Genomic DNA, 27999 nt, shown 5'->3' with positions numbered 1-27999 from the left:
CACTGGGGCCCATTCAGCGGCAGCACACACATCCCTGAGACACATGTAAACATTTGTCAAATCCTTAACAACACATCGGCACACAGTAGGAATTACTCGCACTCACGGCAATACAAGAGTGGACGTGGAAGCAGCAGTGACAAGGTGGTGACAGTTATTTTTAAAAAAGGGAGAGTAAAAGTACTTTAGACAGAAGGGGGACAACAAGGAGGAAAGAAGAGAAAACGGCAGAGTTGACAACAGCTGTCTCTGTCTTGAGGTTTGATAAAGTGAATGAATCACCCAAAAATACAGAGCAGGAGAATAAAAGGAACACAATTCAGTGAAAGTTCTAAAAAGAAAGAGGTCAGGTTCATTCTTAATCTAGTGTTGACAGGATAAAAGAAACGGTGTGTGGGGCAGTTGTCTATAAATCCAGTCAGACACACCGTGCTGTTTGCCAGCCTAGAGGCCGAGCTGTAATGACTGGACTGGTCATACAATAGTTACTGATAGCGGCACAACAGCAATCAGATAGCAGTGTCTGTTAAGCCTCTCCTTTGCTGCACTATTAAACAGATTATTACATTATTCAAAGTGTTTGTTCTCCTCCTGTGTGTAGATTACCGGGCAGGGGCACACCCAGATAAGCTGCCAGGTAGTCAAATACGCAACACAACGGCGGCAGTAAAAACAAAAGCCCAAAGATTAAGACCTGTGGTGTTTGCACCAAACACTGCTTCGCAAAGGAAAGCTTTGTTGCTACACCCACTGCTAATGCCAGTGGAAACCGCAAGCTCCTCAACACCCACAAATCATATTTAGACTTGTGTTACCAGCTTATTATGAGTCATTATACAGAGTCAGGTTCCCTACTTGCTGAGAATTCCCACCCGAGCTGATTGTGTCGTACATGCACCTCCACTATGAAAAGATTAGGCTGAGTAATTATCTGTTGACAGGTGAACAATGCTGCAGAAAAATTTAAGTTATCGAAGTGGGCCACTCGACAGTTGACTGTGGATACGAACGACAGACAGTGCTGACATGATTTCACCTGATTAAAAGAGCGTTTTTTAATTAATACCAAGAAAATCATGTTAAATCAAGAGGAGCAGAAGGTTTCACAAAGGATTCAAACATAACTTGAATTATTCTCGCAGTTTTAATCGCTTGTTATTTGAGGTGACGTGAAAACACACCTGCAGAAATACAAAACAAAAAAAGAAACAGCAGTCCTCCCTGAGTAAAGACAGACATATTTGAAGTGTTTGCTCACTTTTAATATCGTGTCCATCTGTCCACTCCATTGAGCGGGCGGCTACGGCCTACAAAGCTAATGAAATAATCAAAGATTTCTGATACAGTGCACAAGACAAATACGTCTGTATTTGCACGGCTCTCTTATCCAAACACAACACTGTCCAAGATCTACTGCAAACAGTATTTATTCTGCATGACTGTTTGCTTTATTTGTATGGGCTCTTAATAAGGACGATAACACTCCCTCTGCTCATTTTAAAACGCATTATGGGTAATATAAAGTCACGTTACAAGTGTTTTTGTTTTTGACAAAAAATGCTTTACTTCCCAAATGCAACTTATATGATGCCAGTTCGTTAACAATTAGATCTAAAACCCGAGAAAAGCATTAAGCCAAATAAAAAAATTCAATATCATTATATATTTTGTAATTTAATTAAAATCAACAACATTTTATTATATTTATTTAATTTTTAAATGTGCATAATATAAAATAATATCTATCATTTTATGTGAATTTTACATTTTAATGTGCCATTTCTTGTTGTAAGATACACAACTTGATAGAAATGACAAACACTAGAGTTAAAGGGCAGGCACACGGATGTTTGTTAAGTGGATCACGACGCCACAAAATCAAGTAACAGTCTGCTCTCTAGTGGTGAGATGTCAAAACAATAACTTCCACAACAAGTGCAAACTAGACGTCACAATCGGCTCATCGCTCATACAACCCTGACAAATGCTACAAATCGGTTATCAGTTATTCAGATGAATACCTGATGAGGTGGAGAGCGGCTTACCGATTGGATTGATGTCGAAGAAGTGCACCGGGGTCCGCAAGATGGCGGTGAACATGCTGTTGTGCAGGGTTTGGGACGAGCTCACCAGGACATTAAAGAAAACCAAGCTGCGGAGGAAGCCGAAAACAACTGAAGAGGCTGTTAGACCTGAGGAAAGCAGAGGGAGATAATGCATCAGCACACCACAACGCTACACATGCACCTGTTCCAATATTAGCTTCCACAATTAAGGTGACATTATTAAGCCAAAACATATGTCTTCCACTTCGGGGTCTCTCAATCATGATTTTTTGACTTGAATGCTGATCCATCACTGTGGATACAAAGGCTGAACGAGGGAAAAGGGTGGGAGTCACACAGGAAGATAATCGGAGCAATCCAACAGCAGCTAACAAGAAAGGCGCTGCTATCTCCCTGTACAGCTGAGGCCCATGTACACATACACTGGGCCTTGAAGGCCTTGGGCCACAGCCAAAGAACTGTGGGTCTGTTCACTGAATGGCGGCGAATTGAGAGCCTCACAGTACATAAAAAGGTATGTGCGCTTCGTGGGCTTCACCTGCGTAAACACCTAGGTACAGGTCAAGGTCCAGCTGCCGAGGGAGGCTGCCATTGAGGTGCTCTGTCACATTGACGTGCTTCTGTTCAGAGGCCCTGCGAGTCGGCCACAAAAGACACAAACAAAAAAATCCACAAGGACAAGTAAACACAAGGAACAAAATAAAGCTGCAACATGAAGGCAAAAGAGACAAAACACATTCCTCCCATCCTAAAGTACAAGGTCAGTTTCAACAAGTGACAGATAATGCCAAGAAAAACAGTTTTTGTTCAGTTGTCTTCTATTAAAATATCAACCACTTCCAGTCTGTGGAAATATGTCAGTTTGGCTCACAGGACCTGTTATCCATCGTTTTTCTTTTGCAAGATTTTTTTTATTTATTTTGGTCCAGGGTGTAAAAGAAACAAAATCTCACCAGCAAGCAAGCCACCAGTCCTGCAGCACGAATGTGATCTACACAAAAATGACAACAAATTTTGAGAAACAGAGAAAAACAAAAATAAAATCACATTAAACTTCTTATCTTGGCAATTATTCAGTATTATATCAAATACAGACCAAAATCAAGTGAAGAAAAACTCACATGTGCTAAGGCATTGAGTAAAAGGAGCACCAAGAGGACCAGGATGTTAGCACCTGCCATGAAATATTGCACATACAGACGCAGGCCGACGTTTCCCTCTGAGCGCGTCTCCTCCTCTGTTGGTCGCACGACCTGCAGATAGACGCTCGTGTCAACCAGTCACTCAGCACCGCACAACATCAAGCTACAACCGACAGAGAAAATGTGAGTATCTTCTGCTCTCTAGTGGTCGAACGGATGCACAACTGGCCTTTTTCCCTCCACCACGAGATGCTAAAAAGTATAGATGACAACTGATTTGAGCTTCTCAAACTCAAAACTACGCAATTAAATGATTTACTCAAAGGTCTGAAATGTACCTACCGCTGAAGGTGGCTCTCCTCCTTCGATCAGGGAGTAACGAGAGGAGGAAAGGGAGGACATGGAGGACATGGAGTTGTCAGACAGTGTATGGGAGAAGCGGGAGACAGTCCCCGGGATGGGAGTTGTTCCTTGTCTCTCCTCCTCCTGGTTCTCCTCCTCCTTAAGCAGGGAGGTGAAGTCCAGTCCACAGCTCTGCAGCTCCCTGTAGGTCCCTTGTGCCACCATCTGGCCCTGACCACGACAGAGAAGAGAAACTGACGTGATATTCAACCTGAAGAACATGTATCGCTGCCAGTATTGATGATATCGATTTACACTCATCTCATAATCTGATATCCTAATAGAGGCTTCTCTATTAGTAATTAAAATAACAAATTGATGTAATCTTTATAGATAATATATATTAATTAAGTACAAGGGTAAAATCCTTCACAGAGTTTTAGCGGCCCTGTAAAATAGTGGTGTTTTTCCTTTATTTATTTACTGATAATCAGGGTGATGTGGACGTGGATTGATCAGATCTGTTAAATCTGCTATAGCTATTATGTACTATTCTGACTGCAGCTGCAGAACTCAGGTAACTACCAACCTTTAAAAAGAAACCTTCAAGTCTTCAAGAGAGAATGTGTGATTCTCATGATGCAGACTTTGGGTGTTGAATAACTAAAAATGATGCTATGAGGCAGAGACTGTACAGTAGAATCAAACAATGCTAACGTGTGCTGTGTTTAAAATATTTTTTATAGAAAATACTTTGAATACTTAAAGCGTCATAACCAGTATGGTTATCAGTATTGTCAAGGTATTTTTAAACTGTGCTAAATGCTCAAAACAAAAATTCCTTAGAAATAAAATAACATAGCATATATGAAGTACCATATAAAATGTGCAACATTAAAAAGGAGGAATAGTGGTAATTTCAAATTTTTAAATGCTGAAGACAGCAAATTAGAGAACACTTCCGACGTTGTCCGCTTAGACAACTGAAATAAATCTGTAGCTCTGACACTGTGTTTTTTACTACAACCGCACATTGCTTATTGCGCCTGTGTCTTAGTGACTAGTAACCGTTTCATCCCTAGTGTCATTGTGAGCAATTCTCTTGGACATGAAAACTTTACTTGATACAAACACAATTAAGAACAAACCTCCTTTAAGACCACTATATGATCCGCAGCCTTCAGATACTGCAGTTGGTGCGTAACCAAGATGCGAGGCTTCTTCCTCAAAAGTCCACAGATGCACCTGAGTGAAACAAGTCATTTTGAGAGGAAATGACAAACCGTGAATGAAAACAAGGGGGGAAACGTGTTGAACCAGACTTACTCTTCAAAGAGGTGCCGGCCAACCTCAGCATCCACAGCACTGAGTGGGTCGTCCAGCAGGTAGATATCTGCATCCTGATACACTGCTCTGAAACACACAAACACACACACACACACACGTATATGAAGGTTAGCTTTGTGAGTCACACCACAGATACAAATTACTGGAAAGTTATTCAACACACCTGGCTAAACTAATCCTGGCCTTCTGTCCTCCACTAAGGTTGGCCCCTCTGTCCCCGACCATCGCCAGGTCACCACCTGGCATCAGGTCTATGTCCTGAGCAGGGTCCAAGTGCAACTTTACCAGTTATTCACATTCACACCGAGGTCACTGCAGGTTACACGTGCTAAAACTGTGCAGATAACTGGCCGGCATAGCGTGAAAGTACAACGGGAAATGGGATTATTTGGGAACATGACTCAAAGTGATTCTCACTCTCTTGAGGGCGCAGGCTCTCAGAACTCGATCATACTTCTTGGGGTTGAGCTCTTTTCCAAAAAGGATGTTGCTTCGAATCGTTCCGGGTAAAATCCAGGGCTGCTGAGAAGTGTAGGTGAGCTCTCCTTTGACTTTGACCACACCACTCTCCTTACTCAGTTCTCCCAGGATGGCACTGAGAAGTGAGGACTGACATGTACCAACACACAAACACACATCATTAGTGTCTTTGACGTTATTGAAGCAATGTTTCAGCACAGGTTGATGCCGATGTCACTTTATAAAAACTGCCCTTCAGTCAGAAACAATTTTGTATGTACCAATGTATTGGATTTAAAAAACCGCAACAAGTTCTGGGATCCCCCTGCTCTTCCATGAAAATCCCAAGTTAGAGAGAGCACACTTCCAGGAAGAGAAGGAAGCTAAAGCAGCTTAAATACAGGGCGCAATGTGAGCTTTACCAACCGAATGAAATAGGAGGGGATCAGCTGAGCCGTCAGCTGATGTGAGCAGGCACAAGGATCTGCTGCCGTCAGCTGATGTGCTGGATCGGGGCTGAGCTTGACGTCGTGACCGGCCTGAACAAAAAGCTATGCTCACTTTCAGCATGGCTCTGAAGACACGGCTGTCCAAAATCTACTGGCAGTTGCCATAACAACCACAGTTACAATAGAGTGTCCAGTGGAGGAGGTAAACAGCCATAACAAACTGTCTCAGGGTCAATAAGTGACACAATGCTGCTCTAAACAGGACAGAATTTGAGAATTTACAGTATGACCTAGGTAAGATATTGCTTCACAGGTGGGTGTGATGTGGTTCAATGAAGAATAAACTCATGTTGACATCTGGTTCACACAACTCTGGTGAAGCCAATCACCACCTGGTAATTCTCTTTTTATTTAGGAATACACGGTTGTTTTAAATTTGGTTTCTGTGGCAACAAGTCTGTGTTGACACACTGGTAGTAGAGTATTAGGGAGTAACCATAGCGACGGAGGGGGGAGTAAGCAACAGCAAATAGCAGCATGGTGGCGGCGATGATGGAATAAAGGCTAGGAAAGGTCCAAGAAAAGTTTCTGATGCTAAAAGATAAAATGAACTTGACGAGTAAAGATTACAGACTAAATTAGAAGTATGAGGTAAGGTCATGATGACTGTTATTACTCTCACTGCCAGAAGGGGGAGACAAAAGCACTGCAGATTTTAAGACAACTGGGTTTTCCTGAAACTTCTCCCATCAAACACATACATAACAGAAAACGAATTACTGCTCACTAAGCATCATCTCCCAGTTATAGATCCATTCCTAATGCACACCAATGATGAACAAGCAATTGCAAAGATAAGTATAATTTCTAGTTCAGTTAATAAACTTTTTAATGCACTTATTGTAATTCCCTTTGGATAAAAGCGTCAGGTAAACAATATGTTATGTAACTTGAATTCACTGAAAATATTGAATGTCTCTTTGTATCAGTCAACTTTGCCTCAGTTGCATTTGATACGGCATTTAAGCTGAGAACGTTAATGTCATTCATGGTAAATAAAGTTGATTTTACAATATGAACTGTTCAGACGATGCGTCTCAGGTTTGAATCACGTGTGTGCATGAAAATAAACGTGTGACTAGGGAACAGACCTGACCTTTCCAGCACCGACAGGTCCAATTACTGCCAAGAGCTGCTCGGGCCTCACAGTGAAAGACACATTCTGTAAAGTTGGATTCTCTATCATCTGTAAAAAAAAAAGGAAATGAACTTAAACACGGCCATGTCCTGACTATGCAATATGTTAAAGTCTGGTTTTCCCATGGATTTAACAATCTGTGTAGCATGTGACACCATCTAAGCTTAGACCATCGAGGCATCTAAGGATTACTTCATGTGATACATATTTAAGATAAAAGAGTGTGACCCATTTTCCACAATGCTCCTTACTTTATCCCAGTAGCATATTAAATCCTGAATCTTCACCACACAGTCCTTCTTATCTGCCCCAGGAAGTCCCCGATGTTGAGTAGCTACTTCATCCAACAGCAAAAAATTCTTTGAGGAAGAGTCACATTCGGAGCTTCAGTTTTCACAGACGATAATTAACACACACTTTACGTAAATATGTCTCCTGACGTGGCGCATTTACCTGAATCCTTCGGATGCTGATGAGAGACTCCGAGACCTTCTCTATGGCGAAGGGGAAGAAGAGTGTGATGGTGAGTCTGACGGCCCCGTAGAAGGAAACAGCCATGAACACTCTGCTCGAGGACAACGTGTTCCCTGTGAGTACGTAAACGCACACGGTGTTGAAGATGATGATCTTGCTGGCGACGAAGAAAGACGCCATGTTCAGGCCACGCAGGTAGGAGCTTTTCATGATCTTGGAGATTTCCATTCTGTGCAATGACGAGACACGTCCATCAGAAAATGCTGATTTACTGTATGTATATTAGTATTGTTTATTTTTCGCATCATATACGACTAGTTGTTTGTTTATATGTTTGTTAATGAGAGAGACTTGCTACTTTTCTTTTTAGCAAGTTCCCTGAAAGAAAAGAAAACAGAAAAATATCATCAATTACCTTCTGATCTCATCCACCAATGCAACGAAAGGCTTCTCCCACCCGTACATCTTTATCACACGGATCCCAGTGACGACTTCATTCATCGTGCGTATTCTCTCGTCTGTTAACACTGCTGTTTCAGCCCTGCAACAGCGACAGAGAACAACAGTAGTGTTGGCGCCAGTGCAACAGCAACTTACAATAGCAGGAAGAATTGAAAAAGTTCATTCATGATATTTAATTGGGTTTTTATTTCAATTAAATCTATTTCTTTAAATAAAACAATAAAATTAGATGGTCAATTAAATTTTGTTCATTCATTTGAATTTACTCAATTAAATTAATTCAACTTTATAAATCAGGAAAATCTTTGATTAATCGGGTGCATGACTACAGACCTTAGTCTAGAGAACAGACGTCCGAACATGGTTTGTACTGGCATCAGGAAGAAGAAGACGGCCATTCCCGCAAGGCATGATGGGCCGATCGTATACATCAACAGTAATACCACAGTAGCTGCTTGTAGGGGGGCCACCCACAAAAAATGCAAGTACAAGGTTACCTGTAAAATAAAATAAAAAAATGATATATATATAAATGCGAATGTAAGATCTGGAATGTTGAACTAATAAGTCAAATGTAAAATTTCAGATAATCACCTCATCAAATTTGTTGACGTCATTGGAAACAAGGTTGACAATTTGTCCTGTGGTAGTTTTGGCAAATGCCTTGTTGCTAAGATGCAGAGCCTGTGCAGAACAAAAGAGTTCTATCAAGTTATAAAAACAACGGGAATTATTTATACACAGTGACGGACCTTCCGATAGATCATGTGGCACATGGCCACACGGATCTTCATGCCTGCTCGCTGGACATGGTAGAAATAGAGATGATGAAGGACAGCCAGGAGCATGGCTGACAGTGAGATGCCTGCAGCACACATGTAGGCCTCATGGACTGCAGCTGTGTCGATCGGCTCACTCCTCTCAAAGTATTCGATCAGCTTCCCGAGGAGCAACGGCTGAATCACTATGATCACTTCCTGATAGAGAGTGGGAGGCAAGGCAGACATTAATGTGCTGCATTAAAACACATCTTAATGTTGGGTTTCACTTTGTGACAACACTGTACCTCTATGAAGATGAATATTCCAATTAGCGAGTACGATTTCCAGTAGCACCGAACAAGAACTTTGGAAAGCTTCGGCGGGCGCATTTCTTTCGCTGCCTGTTGAACTTCGCGATTCCAGTACCTTTGAAAAGAAGTGACAAGAAAAGCCACAGTTACATTTAGTCACTATTCTTTAACAAAGCAAACTTAGTCAAATTAACACAATGCGGGTTATTCCCAAGAAAGCAATGCTACTGAAAGCTTCTCGTAAGGAATCGCTTCATTAAGTAGCATAACCGTCAATATACAGCTTGTGAGGATGTTACCTGCATGGGATCAATTCTAGTACAACTTCAAAATTGAATATGTATATAAATATTTCTGAGACCAACATAATGAGAAAATATTATCAAAACTCTATTTTGAATTTTAAACTAATTAATTTGTTGAAATGTCCTTTGTTGAGGGTTAAGAACAGAGGATGTCGCACTTTGTTAAGCCCCATGAGACATTGTAATTTGTGAATATGAGCTATACAAATAAAATTTGATTGATTGATAAAGTTAATTCAATTATTATTATTTTTTAAATTACATTAATTAATTGGTTCTTTTAAATCATGTCATTTAATAATAATAAAAATGTTCTTCCATTCATTTGGTTAATTAATTAATTAGTTTATTTTAGTGTAGCCAGCATATCTATTTTTTGGAAAATGTTATCATCCATAAGGTATGTGTTCCTCCATTTTGGTGAAGACACACCAAGTTGTAAATTGCTGCAGTGTTTAATAATGGTGACATTTCAGTAAGAAAACTGTATCTGCTACGAGCCAACTGCACTTAAATCCACAATTAAGCTCTCAACTCAAAGGCCTCCTGCCAGACTCGCGTTGTGTTCACACACAGATTTAAAGTAGCATATGGCTTCTCCTGACTCAAGGTCAGTGTGGGGGAAGAGCCCCCTCTCATGTGACAGGTCGGACAGTACTATTTATATATAAGTAGGTTCCTCTCCACACAGAACAAGTCTGATGTCACAGGTCGTGGTCACTCTGCTATTTAGGGAGGGTCCAGGCTGAGGAGAGTCAGGAGGTGGTGGAGACACTAGAGTCTCTGGTTGGCTACAATTCTGGCTATATTCTCCTTGAGGAGAAGTGGTCATTTTAATATTTATAAGTTATTTCTGGGAGTAAAGCTATGAGTGTGGTTTACATACGGGTGAGAGTGCCAGAGCTTTCTTCTTACTATTTTCCTTCAGAGGCACTTTAAGTTATCGTTGATGACTAGAAACCTTGTTGTGGGCTGGATGTCAAGAGAGGCCTCTCCCATCTAAACCTGAGTCCTGTGTTGTTAGTCTACATTCACAATAAGGTGTGGCTACCTGACCCGTGGCAGTCCTGACAGGCCCCAAAAAACATGAAATTTGAGTTTGGATCAGTCACATTTGACTGAGCTTTTTTACACCGCCTACAATCTAGGAAAACAAGCAATAACCATACGTGTCAGGGACAGGATTACACAGTGGAGCTCATATTAACTGCATCAGGCTCTGGTTAGGTTCTGACACAAAAAACGTGCCCGTCCAGTCAGGGTCGGTTAATTCTGTGCGACTGGAGGAAAAGCAAAGTGAGACCTTAAGTTACAGTGATCCACCTTTAACGAACAAAGAATCTTTGTCTCGGGTTCGGGCGAGTTCTGACAGAAAAATTCCGCCCGAGCACTATTGTGCGGATAATAGTAAAGAAGGTGTTACTATGGAGGTGGTTGGTTCAGTTTCTGGTACCATAAAATGTACTGAGGTAGACCCTCCATCATGAAAGTCGATACTGGGAAAAGGTCAGTCGGTATTTTTGCATGTCCTCCTGAAAACCTGTGAAGTGGGGGGAGAGCTGCAGTCATGGTAACCAGCTCGTAAAGGGCCTGGCTGGTACTGGCAGGCCGCAAACTTGCATGTGCAGGGGTTACAAAGCCCATATTCTCATTGTGGGAGTTGTATAGAGAGGACAAGCATTATAGCTCCTGACCATGTTTGAACAGTAGATTATACTGCTTGATATCAAAGGTCGACTTTCTGTAAAATGCAGATTACTGTGGTGTCTATCCTGTCAAAGAAGAAAGCTGGAAATGTGCATCTCAATACTATTAGATGACACTGAAACACATGCAAATAGCAAAAAAACTAAAGTATTTAATGTCATACCCCTGTAGTTCCTCCCCAAGTCTATGGGACGCATCCTCGGGTAGAACTTTATACATGTCATCTTCCTCCAATTTCTTCTTGTAGCCGATTCTGAACAAGGGATTCAGCCAACTGGAGATAAAAAAAAACATATAGTAGTGAAAATAATTACTGAAATGACAGACATTCATGGGTAGTAAGTACATGTATTGAAGTAAATATGTACAGTTTTAAAATCAGACAGCAGTAGGCTACTTTTTACTGCAGTATGACTCAGATTAGGGCTGAACAGTAAAACGATGTCAATTCTTGTCACAATCAAATTTTAATCAACAACAATCGACAATATGACATATAATGATATAATGCTTATTCATTCTGCAACCACAGTAAAGAGGCATACTTAGAAAAGATGTAAAGTGTTTGTCATTCAAAATTCTTATCAACAGAATTTTTGGCCATGTGTCCCCAGCCCTAATTCCGATGTAAATCCTGTGGGCCACTTTTGTTTTCCTGCTTACTAAGTTCTTCATGTTATATACCCTCATTACATTAATGGATATACAGGATAAATAAAATATCTGAAACTTTCTTAACATTGTTCGACCAGAGAAAATTAAAATCAACTTTCACATTGAGACAACAATGTGGATGTGGAATCACCTGAACAAGCTGCCACATTAAAATACCATGAAATGTATTGACACAGCTTAGTTAATTTACTGAGATTTTGGGGGTTTAAAACATGTTTGTAACCATGTGTTAGACAAAGGTATTTGAATAGTTTTACTAATTTTGGTTTGTCTGCACATTTCTGCTGGACTTAATTCAAGCCATAGTGCGGCCTGAGCTCTCTCCTCTCCAGTGTGTGTGGGTCATGATGTTGTTTACGCATGGACGGATGCTCCGCAGCTACCTGCCACTTCACACCCAGGGGACAGCCTCTCCACAGCCCGTCACACAGGAGAGCTCTCTCCATTCAACTCATGTCAAACACGGCTGCCACCTTTTCTTACCAGAAGAAAATCTTGGAGAGAAGATTAGCTGAGGCCGACGGATTATCCTTCGCCTCCTTCGGCGGAGGTTCCATCCGCACCAGGACGTCCAAAAACACAACCTGAGGAGTTAGTCTGCAGGCTGTGTGGCAGGAGGGATATCGACTAAAGACTCAGAGAAGAAAACAGTGATAGAGCAGCGTCTGTAAACTCCAACAGTCTGTCAGTACTTCACCTCTCAGGACTCAGGGATTATTCCAGCAGAAACACTCCACTGTCAAGTGAACACGGCGCTGCGTAATCCCGCCCACCGCCTCTGGATTGGCCGACACGAGTGTCCATCATTTCCCACCACATGGACTCCATCCCGTCTTCATCCAATCGTATTTAGTTTTACTTCTTTTAGGGAAACACTGGTAGATTTGTTTGGGATTTGCACACAAACTAGAAGACCTTTGGACCCGTGGTGAAAGTAGAAAGATGCTTAAATGAAAATCAAGTCCACACCGTGCAAATACTTTTAAAATTCAAATGAAAAGACTTGAAACTTGTTCCTTTATCAGACCCGAGAGAGGAAAATTGGACAAGGAAATCCAGAAACTGTATCAATAACTTAATAATAATATTATAATAAGATCTTCAAAGTAAAGGTAAATGAGGCTTGAGGTCTTATTTGATGTCATACAGTTGCTGATATAGACTCGAAGTCAAAACACCAAAGAAGTGACTGACTCTTCTTACATCTTCTGCTGTAATCGATAGGACCAATATATCCTTTCATTTATCAGCGTATGTAAACCACAATTTAGTGGCCGGTCTGGATCAGGCAACATCTGAGTCATACCTGCATAATAAGCACAGGGAGACAGGATGTCATGTTATTCAATGAATAAACACAAGACTTTCAATCATTTAATCAGTAATTTAAACCCCCTGGATCTACACTGATTCATTCATTCCCGTCAAGGATGCCACAGATTACATTTCAGTTGATTTTGACTTTAATATATTACATTCATCAACCAGAATCCAGACCTTTGAAATGTCTTTCATACATTTTCCTAATCCCCTAAATTTATAAAAAGTACTTGTTTTCATTTGGAAAAGTGAAAGTCGAAGATTAACAAACAGCAACTAACAAACTCATTAAATGTGTCTTAAAATATCAAACATATAAAAGGAGAAATACAGTATATTAAACAGTGAGTGAAATACCATCCTAACAATACTTTCCTTGCTCAATTACAACATTTGATTCACCTTAAATTATCATCTGTCCAGTATATAATACATTTACAGTGGTTGTATTTAACACAACTTTGTGTTTGTGACAAAAAAAGTAAAAGTCAAATTTAATCCCATTCAAAAATAAAAAAGCATTTAAAATTTACCTTAAAGTTGGACTCCTCTGTGCAGTGACAGAACGTGAAAATTCTTGTCTGCCAGTTTGTGTCTCCTCCTCCTCATTATTGAGGTCGAATCCAAACCCTTCTCCCATTTGCAGTTTGCCTCCAAAATTCACTTCCTCTTTTCATCAAAACTTACTTTTTTGTATTCATCTAAATCCAGAGAAGCTAAATGCATCACAGTGAAATTGTGTTTTATGTAAAACGCACATGTCCCTTCTCCAACAGTGGTTGTTACATATCCTTGTCGACTTTAAAATCTTTAGGAGGGAAAGTAGGCTGCCGGCCTACTGAGACAATAAGGATTAAAGACCCTTAAAAACATGACCCTTAAGGATTCAGTGGTTTTTATTTCAACATTTAAATTGTGACTGTTGGAGAAACTTTTTTATTTCATGTTGAATTAACAACCTTTCAGACAAGTCAAGAGTTCAGAGATCAACAACCAAACATGGAATGAACAACAACAAACACAAAAACCCACTTCAAATCATTTGGTATCTTGAATTCACGCTGAGTGAGGCCCAAACAATAAAATATCTCTGTGAATGTTTCAGTTCTCCATTAGTGAACCAAACAGAGCCACAGAAGATGTCCGATGAGGAGAGTGAGAAGCTGAGCGTGTGCAGGACTGACCTCATGTCTTCATACTCACAGGAGAGAAGAGCCTGAGATCCAGTGTTGGTTCAGAGACAAACCTGCAGGTGTCACTGCTGCTGGAACAGATGATCAATGAGACACACTCCTCTCCAGAGGGAGGCGCTATCACGAGTTTTACTCTTCCGTATTTTCAGTTAGAAAGGCGGGGCCAGTCCAGAGCAGGGCACAATCTCATTGGCAGAACGATGAGTAGGCGTGGTCACAGGTGTGGTAAGGTGTGGCTAAAAAATGTAATAAAAGAAAAAAGGTAGAAAACTAAAACAACAGGAATGTAAATGAGAAAACTAATTTTCATTAATGTTCATACAAAATTATCATATAGTCAAACATAATATACAACAATTATATTTAATGATGATTTTATGTCTTAAGTCTAATAAAATGTATTCTAAGGTAATACATACTTTCTAAGTATAAAGTAGTATAGGGTATAATATATAAGGTTACTATAAGTACACATACACACAGAATGTTCTTATAACACGTCCATGATTGTCGGCCACAGGTTTTCAAAGTGGCTCCAGACAGTTTCAGGTGAGGCTCAGTGAATGAGAGTGAAATAATATTAGTTATCAAAAGGTGATCATGTAGATTAAAAAGTTAAGCAGATTCATATATATGGTAAATTTAATTATTTTTTCCAACTTTCCCTGATTCTGAAAAAAATAATAAATACCTAAGTAGTTATTTTAGATTTTTTAGTTTTCTGGATTTCTGTCCAACAGTAACGTGAGGCCTCGTTCACTCAATCTGTTTCAGTTATATATGTGTTGGGTACTTGCTGTGGTCTACATGTTATACACTCACCAAGCACTCTATTAGAAACCTGTACACCTATTTATATCTGCAGTTACTAATCATGTGGCAGAAGTGCAATGAATAAAATCATACAGATACGGGTCAGGAGCTGCAGTTAATGTTCACATCAACCCTGAGAATGGGGGGAAGATGGGATCTCAGCGACTTTGACCATGATTGGTTTGAGTATTTCTGAAACTGCTGATCTCCTGAGATTTTCACACACGACAGTGAGTCTGTCAAGTTACTCAACGTCAGGAGAAGAATGGCCGGACTCGGCTCGAGACGACAGAAGGGCTAACTCAGGTCACCACGTTTTTACAACGGAGGTGAGCAGGAAAGAATGACACATGGAAGCCTGAGGGGAACGAGCTACAGGAGCCATCAGGATCGAGAACAGAAATCTGAGGCTGCCGTGGACACAGGCTCACAAAACCTGGACAGATGAAGACTGAAAAAAACGTAGCCCGGCCTGATGATCTGGATTTCTGCTGAGGCTGCAGATGGTAGGAACAGAATCTATCATTGGATATGACTGTCTGGATACTGTCCCATATAATTCAACTCCATTGATTATCACCCAAGTCAACTGTGACGACCTTTGGGAAGAGGTTTCATCTGAAGTATACCTGACTCAGCATGTAAGAGTAGCTTATGGCCAGGGACGCTGGAAGTAGCAGTGCTGAGGGGGCTGCAGCACCCTCTACAGGCGACAGACTGGAACTGTGAGAAACATTTTTAGATGAGCATCAGGCCAAAAATAAAGCCATTCAGATTTTTTTTATATCTGATTTTGTTTTAGACAAAATACACTTTTGTGTATACCCTGATACAATGAAACATAGAACATGACTTAGATAATGTTAGGTAGCAACCAAGAGGTTTTCTTTAGAAGCCCTAAAGCCATTAAAGTTTGCTGTCTGTTGTAGTTTAAAATGTTCTAATAACTGGTATAAAATGTTGTTAACCATTCAAGTCAAGACAGAAATGTTGTACTGCTGCGTTGCTGCATTTAATATGACGTCATTGATTACACTTTGTCTCAGGAACCCCAGGTCTGACTGACTTCCTGTGTCCCTGCTCATTGCGGACATGATGTTTTTTGATAAAATCTGTTGTCTCCCATTATTAACGCCATGTGGCCTGACTACCTAAAAAGATTTAGAGCAGGAATGTTTTAAACTCAGTTGGTCAGTGGGCTGATTCATTATCGCTGCATTATAAGTGACTCTGTTTTTTTTTTTTCGATGGAAAACTCCGATGGATGAGAATAGTGGACATGAAAAACAACATATATGTTCACGTATGAACTGGTAATCATTAGTCATTTGCCCAAATAGATGAACTAGTAACCGGACTTTGTCACATCGCCTCTTTTTTTTAGGATTACTCATTACTCCTTTATTATTTTTGATGTTAATGTCATACCCGGTCTCTTTTTTCACACTATAACACGGGCACACAAAGGAAGCCTTTCAAATGCTTCTCGCCAAAACGTAATGACTAACTGCCAGCTCATGTGTTCTTTACCTCATCACTCTCAGAGACCTGTGTCTCTCCCTCACCACTAGAGATGAAGACAAGATATGTTGTCTGTAAATCATCTCAGTGAAACACATGTCCACCGTGTAATTTCCCTGCCTGGGGTGATTTTATTTCCTCTCTTTTTTTTTCTTGAATCTACTAAAAGGCCATTATACACATTCTAACCCGCCACATGGCAGGTTTGCAGATCGTGGCTTTTCTCAGCGGCCTTGCCGGGCTGGGGGCCACTATTGGTGCCACAGTGTCCAATGAATGGAGGGTCACCAGCCGGGCGTCCTCGGTCATCACAGCGACCTGGATCCTTCAGGGTCTGTGGAAAAACTGTGCTGGAAATGCAATTGGAGCTCTGCATTGCAGACCACATCACACCATCTTTGGGCTGGAGGGTAAGTTCAGAGTGTCTCGACTGCCACACACACACACACACACACAAAATCTGTTCAGTCTTTCCTGAAAACATTCATCGTTAAATACCTTGATGAGTAAATTATGTTATTTGTCTAGTGTGTGCACATACATATAAAGTTATGGTAACACTGTGTACATTCAGGGGAGATGCTTTATGAAATATCCCTAATAGTTTTTGAATAGTTTTCAGTGTAAGGCACTAAAAACTATTCCCTACAAAAAGACATGAATCACCTTGTTTCCAAAAGCTTATTGATGATGTGTAAAGTAATTAAACTGCTGCCAATTCTTTCAAAACTCAAAATTCGAAGGGTAAATTCACAGCATATTCTGGTGTAGAAGACATTTAAACATCTTACTACAATACACATTACCACTCTGAATACGGATTTAATGTATAATTTATAATGACTCTTGAAGATTATTGGCGGATTTATGTCTGTTTTGCAAAGGAAGCTTATTGTTCTTACATAAATATCTCTATTTTAGGATTCTGTCTGACAGTGTATTGTCAGGAATAGACTTAAATTGTCTTTGTTCTAAAAAGGGTAAATGGTCATGATATATTCTGATAACTAACTTTGTAAAGGTAAACTGAAAAAAGAAATAATCAAAGCATTTGTTAATGTAATTTATGTTCCAGATGATTGCCCTCATTTTGGGTTTGTGTAAATGTGTAATCTTTTGTTGGAAATATCCAACTGAGAGTGTCTGAGTCACAGAAGGTTCAGCAGAGGTCAAGTAAACAGGAAGTAAACAACAGTATTGGGTCAGCAAGAGACAAAGACAAATTACAATATTTAATGAAATGTGTTGTCAAATCGTTATTTTTTTTGTTTTGTCATTGCAGCATTTATACTTAATATTTATTTTGGCATTTTGTTCATGATTTTCCTTTTGTTACTGTATTTATTAACTTTTTTTATCTATCAGTTTACCAGTTCAGTTGATCAGTTCGACATTACGTTGTCCATTTAGTCTTGGATTTTTACATTTTGTTTTCTTTGCATTTTCTAAAAACATTTACCAAACAGGTTATTGTTGTTGTCATCTTAATTTTTAACACACCTGAGTGCATTAACCGTCTCATCAATGAATTAGGAGACAAATATAATGTAAGGTTCATTGTATTTATTCTATTGAGTTGTATATTATTGAGTTGCTTATTCATCTCTACATTTATCTACATTTAACTTGGTGCGTGTATATGTTTAAATCCTCCACAGTACACACTGTCGTTCCTGTCATCACACTACTGCCCCCATCAGATAGAGCTGAGAATCTTGACTCTTTTTTCACGGTGTCAATTATGCAGAAATAAATAAATGTAGAATTCAATAATTAAATATGTAGAAAAATGAAAAATGAAATATATAGAATAGTTTAGTTATTTATTGATCATTATAGGTAGGTGCGAAGCTCTAATATACATTGTGTATGCATTCTGAATGCCTTGTTAATTGCTTTTGTCCTGTTGTACTAGCTTTCAGACGATATAGACAGTTTTAAAAATATTACAAAAGCAAAAATTACTGAAGTACTTTCCCGTTATGGTATTATTGTAACATATTAATCAAATGATTGTAATAGTACTGGACACGATGCCACCACAACAATACTTTTCTGTGTTGCTTCAGTCCCAATCATCTCTCTGTGTGTCACGTGTACTGGTTGAGGGGGTGGAAGTCGCTATACACTATTGGCTACTTGTTGATGGTCCGGGCCAAACTCCTCCCTTCAGAATTCGAGTCTTCGCAACACATTAACCATCAATCACAGCCTCTCCATTGAACTTGCTTGTGCGGAGCCGAGCCACATTTTCAACAAGCTTTACCAGCCAGGGGACCGCTGATCAATTCTAAGTCCAACAGCAACTGGAGCGCAGAAAACCTCCTCTTTGCGGTATGAGCAGCATGTTTCAGGAGATCGTGGCCTTCATATTCAGCACCTCAGGGTGGGTGCTGGTTTCCTCCACTCTGCCGACGGACTACTGGAAGGTGTCTTCACTTGATGGAACAGTCATCACCACTGCTACCTACTGGTCCAATCTGTGGAAGGCTTGTGTCACCGATTCAACAGGAGTCTCCAACTGCAAAGACTTTCCCTCCTTGCTGGCACTGGATGGTCAGCTCTTTTTCATGTTGGTTGAATGCTTATTTTTCCTGCCTGTGACTCAGCTCATTACTTCAAGTTTTTAATGGTTTCGATCGATCGTGTTGACTTAAGCTTCTGTTTATTTCCAGCTGAAGAGCACATGGTAATATCTGATATTTTCATATTTCTTTTATCACACTTTTCTGTTCTATCGCTGATTCTCTAAAATTTGCTTGAAAAATTCAGGTTAAAGCTTATTGCAAGCCAATTATAAATCCTACAGTTGAATTCAAGTCCCAGAGGAACGGCTCATTTACCTCCAAATGTGTCAATGTTTAGCCTCAGCTCTCTGAGCCTGAAAGCTGTGAAGGAGATTTACTGGGAACCTGAGGCAGTTTCTACCACGGCTGAATGGTTTCAGCAGGTTAACCGCCGAGGTAATATTTACCCCAACATCACATCTGAATGGGACATTTCATACCAGGGCAGACACCACACTAGCAGGAGTGCTTAAAGATAATTATGGTCACTCGTGACAAATTGTGTTTCATGTGTAAATCGGCCAGAAGGTCAATGACTCATTGACCTTGTTGTGGGCGGAAGTGAGGGACACCAGAGAGCACAAGCACAGAGAATAATTCAGACGGCACGTGCACTGAGCTCTGTTTTGTGTTTGCAGGTTTCATCCAGGCCTGCAGGGGGCTGATGATCGCGGCCATCTGTCTGGGTTTCTTCGGTTCCATATTTGCCCTCGTTGGAATGAAATGCACCAAAATTGGAGGAACGGACAAAGTCAAAGCCAAGATCGCCTGCTTTGCTGGAGTTAATTTCATTCTTAGTGGTAAGTACAGCAGACCTGTGGAACTATTTGTGTTACAGCATTTTTCTGTTGATCTAATTTCACTTTTTCATATTCGTCTCAGGCCTCTGCTCGTTGTCGGCGTGTTCCCTTTACGCACATCGGATAACACAAGAGTTTTTCGACCCAATGTATATTGCACAGAAGTAAGCACCATGTATCTGTATATCCATAATGTTTAAATGTAACTCAACCAACTCAGTGACATTAATGCATCCGTCTTTGTCCCTAGGTACGAACTGGGAGCTGCTCTTTTTATCGGATGGGCAGGTTCAGTCCTCTGTATCATTGGAGGCAGCATTTTCTGTTTCTCCATCACAGATTCCTGCACCAAAAGGTTTGTATGAGATATATGTTATAAATAACCTCCTGAGTGAATGTTTTTTGTTGTGTCATATATTCTGTCTGATGAAGATGAATCTGTGTTCTCTCCCTCTCTCCACAGCCGCAGTCAGGCCAAATATATCTACAGAGGTGCAACCTCACACTCTCATATCTCGTCGCACCCAAGAGGGCAGGCGACCTCTGTAAACCAGAGGCTGCCTCCAGACTACAGCAGCTCCCCTGGGAGTCAGCACTTTGATAAGAATGCATATGTTTGAAGAATGTGAATATGAAACACTATTAGTTGAAGCCACTGGTGAGTCTAATATAGATAAGTCTTTGAGACATGAACGAAAGTTGGTTTGTCTACCATCAGCAACATTTGCTGATATTCATCTATGACCCACCAGGAATTAAGTTAAACACATTTGTGTTTCTTCCAGGTGTATGTTAGTTCAAAGGTATATGACATTTTACTTTGCTGGGAATTGATATTTTCCATAACATTTCTGCATGTCTGTATTTACCAGTTCTACATATTGCTGTACATTAAATATTTTTTTTATTAATATGGCACTTAGTAGTGTGCCACATTAATTAAAAATGTCTATTTTGCAATGTTAACCAAAGTGAAAAACAAGTCCTGGATCCACCCCATTGTCTGGATCCGCCCCCAAAACATAAAATTGTAGAGTAAATCCGTTCAGTAGTTCTCACGCAATCCTCGTAACATTCAAACAAACTGACAAACAACTTCTTTGGCAGAGATAAATGAAAAAGATGTGTCTTATAATTACATGGCAAATAATCCAAAGCACTTGTAATGCCTGCATCATTTTCTATTGTAGTAGTTTTGTAGACATTTCCTTTGGTGGTTGGACCTTGTAGCTGTAAATGCAAAATTGTTTTTTGTATGATTTTATATTAAGTAAAGTTATTGTTTCTGTGAGTTCAGAAGCGTGTAGAGAATTATGAGCAGTCTCAAAGAAATAGGAACAAAACTGATTAAAATAAAAGTAATGCAGCAGAGTTGACTTTGTGTCTCGTTTTGTCAACAGATGATGTTTCACCTGCACGTCATTGTTTACACTTTATACTGAGATGCTCCATCAGAATCTCTTTACTTTAATGTGTAAAGGTGGTAGATAAGAATGATCAAACATGTATAGGAGGGTGCAAGCCTATATGCCTATTTTTACTATAAGTGGATATTAAATGTGTTGTCGCTTCGTACCACAGTGTAAAAGGGATGTAAACCTGAAAAGTGATGTGAAATATCGAAAGAAGGAGGCACACTCCAGGGAGTTTACAGTAAACATCTCACACAGTGGTGCAGCGCCCTCATCAACACTAACAGCACACTGTCACACCCTCCACGCCTCACTCCAGCATCATCTTACCTCTTGCTTCTGCTGACCGCTGAGCAGGAGATTAAACCTTAATGCACTTTCTGCATTGCACTTATGTGAAAAAGCGTAATTACCCAGCTCAGTGGACGCTACCTGCTTTAACTGAGCGACTCCAGACATGAAGAAACGACTGGTACAAATACTTGGCTTCTTGATTTCGTCCCTGGGATGGTTGTTTGTGCTGTGCACTATGGCCATGGACTACTGGAGGATCACACAGTTGGGAGGACAAGGGGGCTCCTTCATCATCAGAGTGGCCTGGTACTGGTCCAACCTGTGGAAGGACTGTTTTACTGATTCCACCGCTATCACCAACTGCAGAGACTTCCCTGTGCTCTGGACCGTCACCCGTAAGTGCTCTATGTGTTTGATATACCTCACAACAAGTTTGTCCAATTCTGCTTCAGTTTGACAAAGGTTTTAATCTGCAATTTCTAACAAAGTTAAATTTAATGATAGTAGAGTAATACGTCTGGTTATCTTTTAAGCCTTTGACTAATTCACAATAGGCAAGAAAACATTAACATTTTCTCAAAATTTGAATAGTAGACCTTAGATATTGGTTTAAATTCTACATAAAGCATTATGGTAATCTAACATGTTTTGTGAGAATCTATGGAAATTCATGGAAATATTATACCTCATAACTTCAGAATAATAGCTTAAGTTACAATCAATTGCCTGGTAATAATGTTTTTAGGTAAAAACGTTCTCTTAGACCCTGTTCAGACCTGGTATTAACATCCGTCCAAAGAAGTCAACAGCTCAAAGTTCCTCTGTTCAACCCAATAAAATGTGTCCTGAATGAACGACTCCTGTGATGACTTGTGATCGAATCTCACTTTCCTCCTCTATATGTAGATACACATATATGTCATTTCTGTGGGCAAACTGTTTCCGTGGTCAAAATGTTTGTGTGTCGGAGATAGAGGGAGGGATCAGCATCAACAGGGGCTGAGTGAATAAACGTGTGCTCGGAGCTGTCGAATTGTGATTGGATCTCTCAGGGGGAATGTTCATACCAGGTTTAAACTGGGCCTCAGCAGCATTTAGTTTACACCAGTTAAACCTTAACAGATACTGGACATAACACCATGATTGAGCATGAGGTGGTTGTTAAATATATTTGGTACCAGCACACCCTATAGGCCTAAGATCAATGAACAACTTTGTGGCGGTATCATCTGATCTCGGCCGTATGTATTGGACACACGGGTGAAGAGAGGTGCAGAACATTCAGGTGCTGTACCAGACTGTTGAAGGAAAGTAGGATCTAAGCCGAAAGGCGGTTGATCTTCATATCAAACTTCACCTTCATGAGCTTTGGATTGTAACTGAAAGAGCAAGATTGCAAATACAATGATTTTCCTCAATCGGTTGGCCAGACACAGCCTAAGCGGTAGGTTAAGGGGCTTCCAATATCCAGGTTGTTGAGACATCTGATAAGGATGGACGCATGGATGGATGGATGGATGGATGGAAGGATGGCCGGAGGGAGGGAGAGATTTGATTTCAGTCTCACATCAGCCTCTTTTCAGTCTGACAGAAAGCGAACTCTGGAAATTTAACCTTTTCTGCTGAATCATTTTTTGTATTTTGTCAAAACCAAACTCTTCCTGTTTCCCTCAGCTTTCGTCCAGGGAGTTCGAGGATTGCTGATGTTCGGGTTAACGTTTGGATCCTTTGCTGTGGTGCTTTGCTTTCTTGGGATGGAGTGCACTTTTATCGGTGGAGCTGATAAAACCAAGGACAAAATGGTTTTCGCCGGTGCAGTATTCCACGTGGTTGGGAGTGAGTACAGATCATTGCGTGCGTGTGTGTGTTTGTCTTTGTGAATGACGGAAACTTTTAACCCTCATTGTTTCTTGGTTTCAACGAAACCTCTGCACACAGGTGTAGCGGATATTGCTGGCTACTGCTTATACATCAACAGGGTTGCCAGAACAACCTTTGCGGACAGTATAGGACCAGGAGTCTTACGGTACTTTTTTACACTTCCGCAATATTTTTACAAGTGTTAACTTTGAACTTCAGAGGACTTTGTTGTGCCCTCCAGGTATGACCTAGGAACTCCCATATTTCTTGGATTGATGGGATGTTTCTTAATCCTGTTGGGTGCAATGTTTTATGCTGTGACAGTCTGCAGAGCAATATGGCCTAAAAGGTATCTAAACCATCCACCTTTATCCTTTTTTCTGTACTTGCAAAAGTCATAGTGCCTAACTACATTTGTCGATGTTTTACAGTAAAGGGGTTTATGTCTATCAAGGAGGCACATACATGGTCCCTCGCTCCAGAGGACAAACGTACACTGGATACTACAGACCCTCGTTGCAATACGGATCTTACCTTGGCTCAGGACGGTCCAACAGCTCCAAGATCTCAAAGCTCTCTCAAACAACACCGACTAAAATCTCAGAAAGAGATGCATTTGTTTAATATCTCCAATCTATTTTGTTGTGTATATTTTATCCAAGAGACGAGCACAAAGCAGCAGTTCTGATGACAATGAGCATATTGTGGATTAATTTCCTTCAGCCTTCTCTTCAGAGCAGCATATGTATATTTTTAAGTTTGTGTTGTTGTTATTCACTTGTGATGTTTGTTTTCATAAAGCTGGTCACATTCTGTAGTAAATAAACTGTGTTTACGCTGCATTCATTAACTTTGTTGTCATTTAATCAACAACATGTACAACTGGGAACATCACTGGGATCGCTATGCATTAATATGTAATTAAAAATGAACTTTGCACCTAACAATGAGCCTTCACAATTATTTCTTTGATTAAAATGTAGTGTATTACATAAAGATATTGCTCATGGCAGAACCTATGTTACACCAGTGTACCCTCAGTTTTCGAAAAAATGCAAGTTATTTCATCACTCTGCATTGTGTATTAAATACAAATTATATCAGCATCATTGTTATAGTGGAACATGCCATTTGTAATTAAAAACTAAAAAGTTACATAAAACGGCCAGACTCCTGACTACCAACAACAAACACATTTCAAACACATCATCAAAGTGACCTTCACTAAACAAGGCATAACATGTGATGATGTACACAAACCCTGTTGTGTGCGTGTGTGTGTGTGTGTATGTGTGTGTGTAAGTGTGTGTTTCCTTTTGCATCCAGTACCTGAGGAGGCTCTTTCAGGCCAACAGTGCCTGACATGTGTTAATTGGATTATATGACTGCCGGTGGCATACCATCAATGCTTGCATTAAGTAAAATCTATTTCAGCACAAGGCATGATGATTAAATGAATGTACCTGCATTTTGTTGCGTGTGCTTAGCTGTTTTTGGACAGAGGACAATTGTGCCAAACTCGTATTATATATTATATACAACTAATATTGTACTTTTTACGTTTTAATGTTGTTCTTTACTTTGAAACTGGTATTGAAAGGTGCTATAAAATAATGTTTATTATTAGTTGATATATTATCATAATAATGATAACAAAAATTATAACAATGATCATAAGTGTTATTATTATTGTTATTATTGTTATTATTATAATTATTATAATTATTACTATTATTATTATTATTATTATTATTATTATTATTATTATTATTATTATTATTATTATTATTATTATTATTATTATTATGTGTGTTTCACAGTGGTGTGAACTGTGTGAGGGGTTGGAAGATACTTTAATAGACCATTGGCTGAGGTTAACGATGGAAGAAACTCCTCCCAAGTGTATATGACAGTCCACAGCCCAGTAACTATAAATCATAAGCTTTTCATTGAACTTGCTCGTGCAGTGCCGAGCCTAATTTTAACAAACTTTACCGGCCAGGGAACCATTGATCAATTTTGAGTCCAACGATCAACATAGGAGCCAGCCTCTGTTGTGTGGAGAACTCTTCTGTGCAGCATGAGCAACATTTATGTGGAGATCGTGGCCTTCATATTAAACATTTCTGGGTGGGTGCTGGTGTGCTCCACCTTGCCGACGGACTACTGGAAGGTGTACTCACTAGATGGAACAGTTTTAGCCACTGCTACCTACTGGTCCAATCTGTGGAAGACCTGTGTCACCGATTTGACAGGAGTCTCCGACTGCAAAGGCTTTCCCTCCTTGCTGGCGTTGGATGGTTGGCTCTTTTTTATGTTGATTGAATGCTTGGTTGAACGTTTGGTTTTCCTGCCATGCTTATTTCTTGACTTGTTTAACTGTGCACTTCATCAGTGTTTGTTTCTTAGCAAAGGAGCATGTGGTAATATTTGACGTTTATTGTATTTCTTTGCCTGATGTGTAAATCAGTCAAAATCCCTTGAACTCATTGACATTTGCGCGTGCATATGTGAGTTAGAAGCCAAACACAAACAGTAGAAGGAGTTATTTTTAACTGCTCGTGCACTGAGCTCTGTTTTATGTTTGCAGGTTACATCCACACATGCAGGGGACTGATGATTGCTGCCGTCTGTTTGGGTTTCTTTGGTTCTGCATTTGCCCTGTTTGGAATGAAATGCACCAAAATCGGAGGAAGTGAAAGAACCAACGGGAGGATCACCTGCGTTGCTGGTGTTGATTTCATTCTAAGTGGTGAGTATAAGTGGGCTGGTGGAATTATTTATGTAATAGCATTTTATATTAAATTTATTTATTTTCTACTTTGACTTCTTCTTGTTGGTCTCAGGCCTCTGCTCACTGTCAGCGTTCTCCATTTACGCAAATCAGATCACATCAGAGTTTTTTGACCCAAAGTTTTTTGGACAAAAGTAAGAACATTGTGGCAATACAGTATATCCATAATGTATTAAAAAAAAAAAAGAATTCAGTGACATTGCTGCTTTGCTCTTTGTCTGTATAGGTATTAACTGGGAGCTGCTCTATATATTGGCTTCGGAGGCTCAGTCCTCTGTATCATTGGAGGCAGCATGCTCTGTTTCTCCATCACACATTCCTTCACCAAAAGGTTTGTGTGAGTAAAACATGCTATGTTAACATTTTTATAGAAGACACTTGTTGCAAATAACCTGCTGTGTTTATCAATTTTGATGAGTCGTATACTGTGGGTGTCTGATTTGTGAAGAAACTGTAAATCTGTGTTTTTTTTCACTTCACGGTCACAGTCAGGAAAACTCTATCTACAAAGATGCAGCCTGACGTTTTCATATCTCCTCGAACCCAAGAGGGCGGGCAAGCAATGCAAACCTGCAAACCTGCTGGATTCAGCACTTTGATAAGAATGTGCCTTATATTTTTGAGGAATGTGGATGTAAAAGACTTTTAGTTGAAGCCACTGGCAGGTCCTAGAAGATGTACTACTTCCGTAATACACAGAAAGATAAATGAATATTGGTGGTTTCTGTCTTGAATACATTTAAATTGATTCTATTTTATCAGCTGTATATTGCAACAATTGATCTGTTGGTTGTATCTTTAACTGTAAAAAATCTGTACATGCTGTTAATCTGTAAACTGTGTCGGACACAGATTTCTTGTTTGTAATTATTTGACCATCAAGTACCATTTTGTAATAAGTAAATTTAAAGTTGAAAAAAAACTGCTGCATCTTGTCTTTGTGTTTAAAAAAGTGTGTAGTAAATAATGTACAGCTTCACTTTCTTATCTGTTATGGCTAAAAACAACGCTTCAAACAGAATTTTAATGTGCGTCACCTTACGTCTCGTGTTGTGTAGCAGGTTTAAACATTCCTCATAAACTCTAGAGAATCAAACATACACAAGGTAAACGTCAGTCCTGTATGTGTCCTAATAACTTGTGATGAGTGATAGTGTTTATTGTTAAAGTTCAAAGTGAGCGCAGGTCAGAGGAGGAGCGAGGAGGAAACAGACTCCGACAGAGACTCTGACACAGACCGGACCTTTAATGAGCGTCTGTCCTGATCCTGGAGCAGCGATGGTTATAATTATTCAGCGGTGGGACATCACTAAAAACAACATGAATCGATTATGTTCTGTCACTGCGTCGATGCAGAATCAAGAAATGTCCACAGCTCTATTGCTCACCACTGTGCAGGAGTCGTGGAGGGAGGGAGGGTAGACCTGACCTGATATTTAGATTTTTTATCTAATCGAAATATTTGTTGACAGGGAAGCTGTACCCAATCAGGAGTATAATATTCATTTATTAATAATAAAACACCCCAGAAAACACCAGTCTTATGTGGATGTGTATGGTGGTGAGTGGATAATGAGTGAATTTTTATTTTTGGGTGAACTATTCCTTTAAGATACACTTTTCATAGCATGTGATATTATTTTACGCACCTCAAAATATTATAAGTACAGGTTTTTTTAGACTGAGAGAAGCACACAAGCTTTAAAAGAGTTTTCATCGCAGACCTG

The 27999-nt window shown here is 39.9% G+C and overlaps 3 protein-coding genes and 1 pseudogene across 7 annotated transcripts in view; 3 read left to right on the top strand and 1 right to left on the bottom strand.

Annotated features, from left to right (window-relative positions):
* LOC118119815 (ATP-binding cassette sub-family C member 4) overlaps positions 1-12516 on the bottom strand; it is a 39152-nt gene extending 26636 nt beyond the window's left edge. The window contains exons 1-19 of one of the 2 annotated variants that reach the window (XM_035174139.2): positions 12182-12516; positions 11187-11297; positions 9006-9126; positions 8692-8916; positions 8534-8623; positions 8273-8436; positions 7893-8018; positions 7457-7706; positions 7255-7362; positions 6962-7051; positions 5315-5506; positions 5061-5155; positions 4877-4963; positions 4699-4795; positions 3551-3781; positions 3188-3319; positions 3020-3057; positions 2605-2699; positions 2046-2192 (exon numbers count right to left, since the gene is read on the bottom strand). In XM_035174139.2, the coding sequence (XP_035030030.2) occupies positions 2046-2192; positions 2605-2699; positions 3020-3057; positions 3188-3319; positions 3551-3781; positions 4699-4795; positions 4877-4963; positions 5061-5155; positions 5315-5506; positions 6962-7051; positions 7255-7362; positions 7457-7706; positions 7893-8018; positions 8273-8436; positions 8534-8623; positions 8692-8916; positions 9006-9126; positions 11187-11297; positions 12182-12255 (2473 nt within the window). In that variant the 5' untranslated portion in view covers positions 12256-12516. The remainder of the gene's footprint in view (positions 1-2045; positions 2193-2604; positions 2700-3019; positions 3058-3187; positions 3320-3550; positions 3782-4698; positions 4796-4876; positions 4964-5060; positions 5156-5314; positions 5507-6961; positions 7052-7254; positions 7363-7456; positions 7707-7892; positions 8019-8272; positions 8437-8533; positions 8624-8691; positions 8917-9005; positions 9127-11186; positions 11298-12181) is intronic. The other variant, XM_035174137.2, reaches the window with a different exon arrangement.
* A 4225-nt stretch (positions 12517-16741) lies between these two features.
* On the top strand, positions 16742-20544 carry LOC118120191 (claudin-10). Of its 4 annotated transcripts, none has more exons than XM_035174950.1 (5): positions 16742-16955; positions 19751-19912; positions 19995-20076; positions 20163-20267; positions 20376-20544. In XM_035174950.1, the coding sequence occupies exons 1-5, from the start codon at positions 16742-16744 to the stop codon at positions 20530-20532; spliced, it is 720 nt and encodes a 239-aa protein (XP_035030841.1). In that variant the 3' UTR covers positions 20533-20544. The 4 variants fall into 4 exon arrangements, with proteins under 4 accessions (XP_035030841.1, XP_035030843.1, XP_035030840.1 ...); XM_035174952.2 differs by lacking the exon at positions 16742-16955 and adding an exon at positions 18882-19101 and having other exon boundaries at positions 20382-20544; XM_035174949.2 differs by lacking the exon at positions 16742-16955 and adding an exon at positions 18882-19101.
* A 1084-nt stretch (positions 20545-21628) lies between these two features.
* On the top strand, positions 21629-24422 carry LOC118120117 (claudin-10). Its single transcript, XM_035174827.1, has 5 exons — positions 21629-22013; positions 23293-23454; positions 23557-23644; positions 23720-23827; positions 23910-24422. Exons 1-5 carry the CDS (start codon positions 21782-21784, stop codon positions 24100-24102), a joined length of 783 nt encoding a protein of 260 aa, XP_035030718.1. The 5' UTR covers positions 21629-21781; the 3' UTR covers positions 24103-24422.
* A 1109-nt stretch (positions 24423-25531) lies between these two features.
* On the top strand, positions 25532-26944 carry LOC118120236 (annotated as a pseudogene).
* Positions 26945-27999: the final 1055 nt, after the last annotated feature.

This window comes from Hippoglossus stenolepis, chromosome 13, assembly GCF_022539355.2.
Source record: "Hippoglossus stenolepis isolate QCI-W04-F060 chromosome 13, HSTE1.2, whole genome shotgun sequence".
Classification (NCBI taxonomy): Eukaryota; Metazoa; Chordata; class Actinopteri; order Pleuronectiformes; family Pleuronectidae; genus Hippoglossus; species Hippoglossus stenolepis.
Note: the sequence above shows the minus strand (reverse complement) of the source record. Positions and strands in the feature narration are given on the sequence as shown.

What these genes read in the sequence shown, in the direction of transcription:
- LOC118120117 (XM_035174827.1), top strand. Translation starts at nt 21,782, where the DNA reads ATGAAGAAACGACTGGTACAAATACTTGGCTTCTTGATTTCGTCCCTG. An exon ending in TGTGCTCTGGACCGTCACCC is followed by an intron (nt 22,014 to 23,292) that starts GTAAGTGCTCTA and finishes TGTTTCCCTCAG; the next exon opens with CTTTCGTCCAGGGAGTTCGA. An exon ending in AGTATTCCACGTGGTTGGGA is followed by an intron (nt 23,455 to 23,556) that starts GTGAGTACAGAT and finishes CTCTGCACACAG; the next exon opens with GTGTAGCGGATATTGCTGGC.
- LOC118120191 (XM_035174949.2), top strand. Translation starts at nt 18,882, where the DNA reads ATGAGCAGCATGTTTCAGGAGATCGTGGCCTTCATATTCAGCACCTCA. An exon ending in CTCCTTGCTGGCACTGGATG is followed by an intron (nt 19,102 to 19,750) that starts GTCAGCTCTTTT and finishes TTGTGTTTGCAG; the next exon opens with GTTTCATCCAGGCCTGCAGG. An exon ending in CCAATGTATATTGCACAGAA is followed by an intron (nt 20,077 to 20,162) that starts GTAAGCACCATG and finishes CTTTGTCCCTAG; the next exon opens with GTACGAACTGGGAGCTGCTC.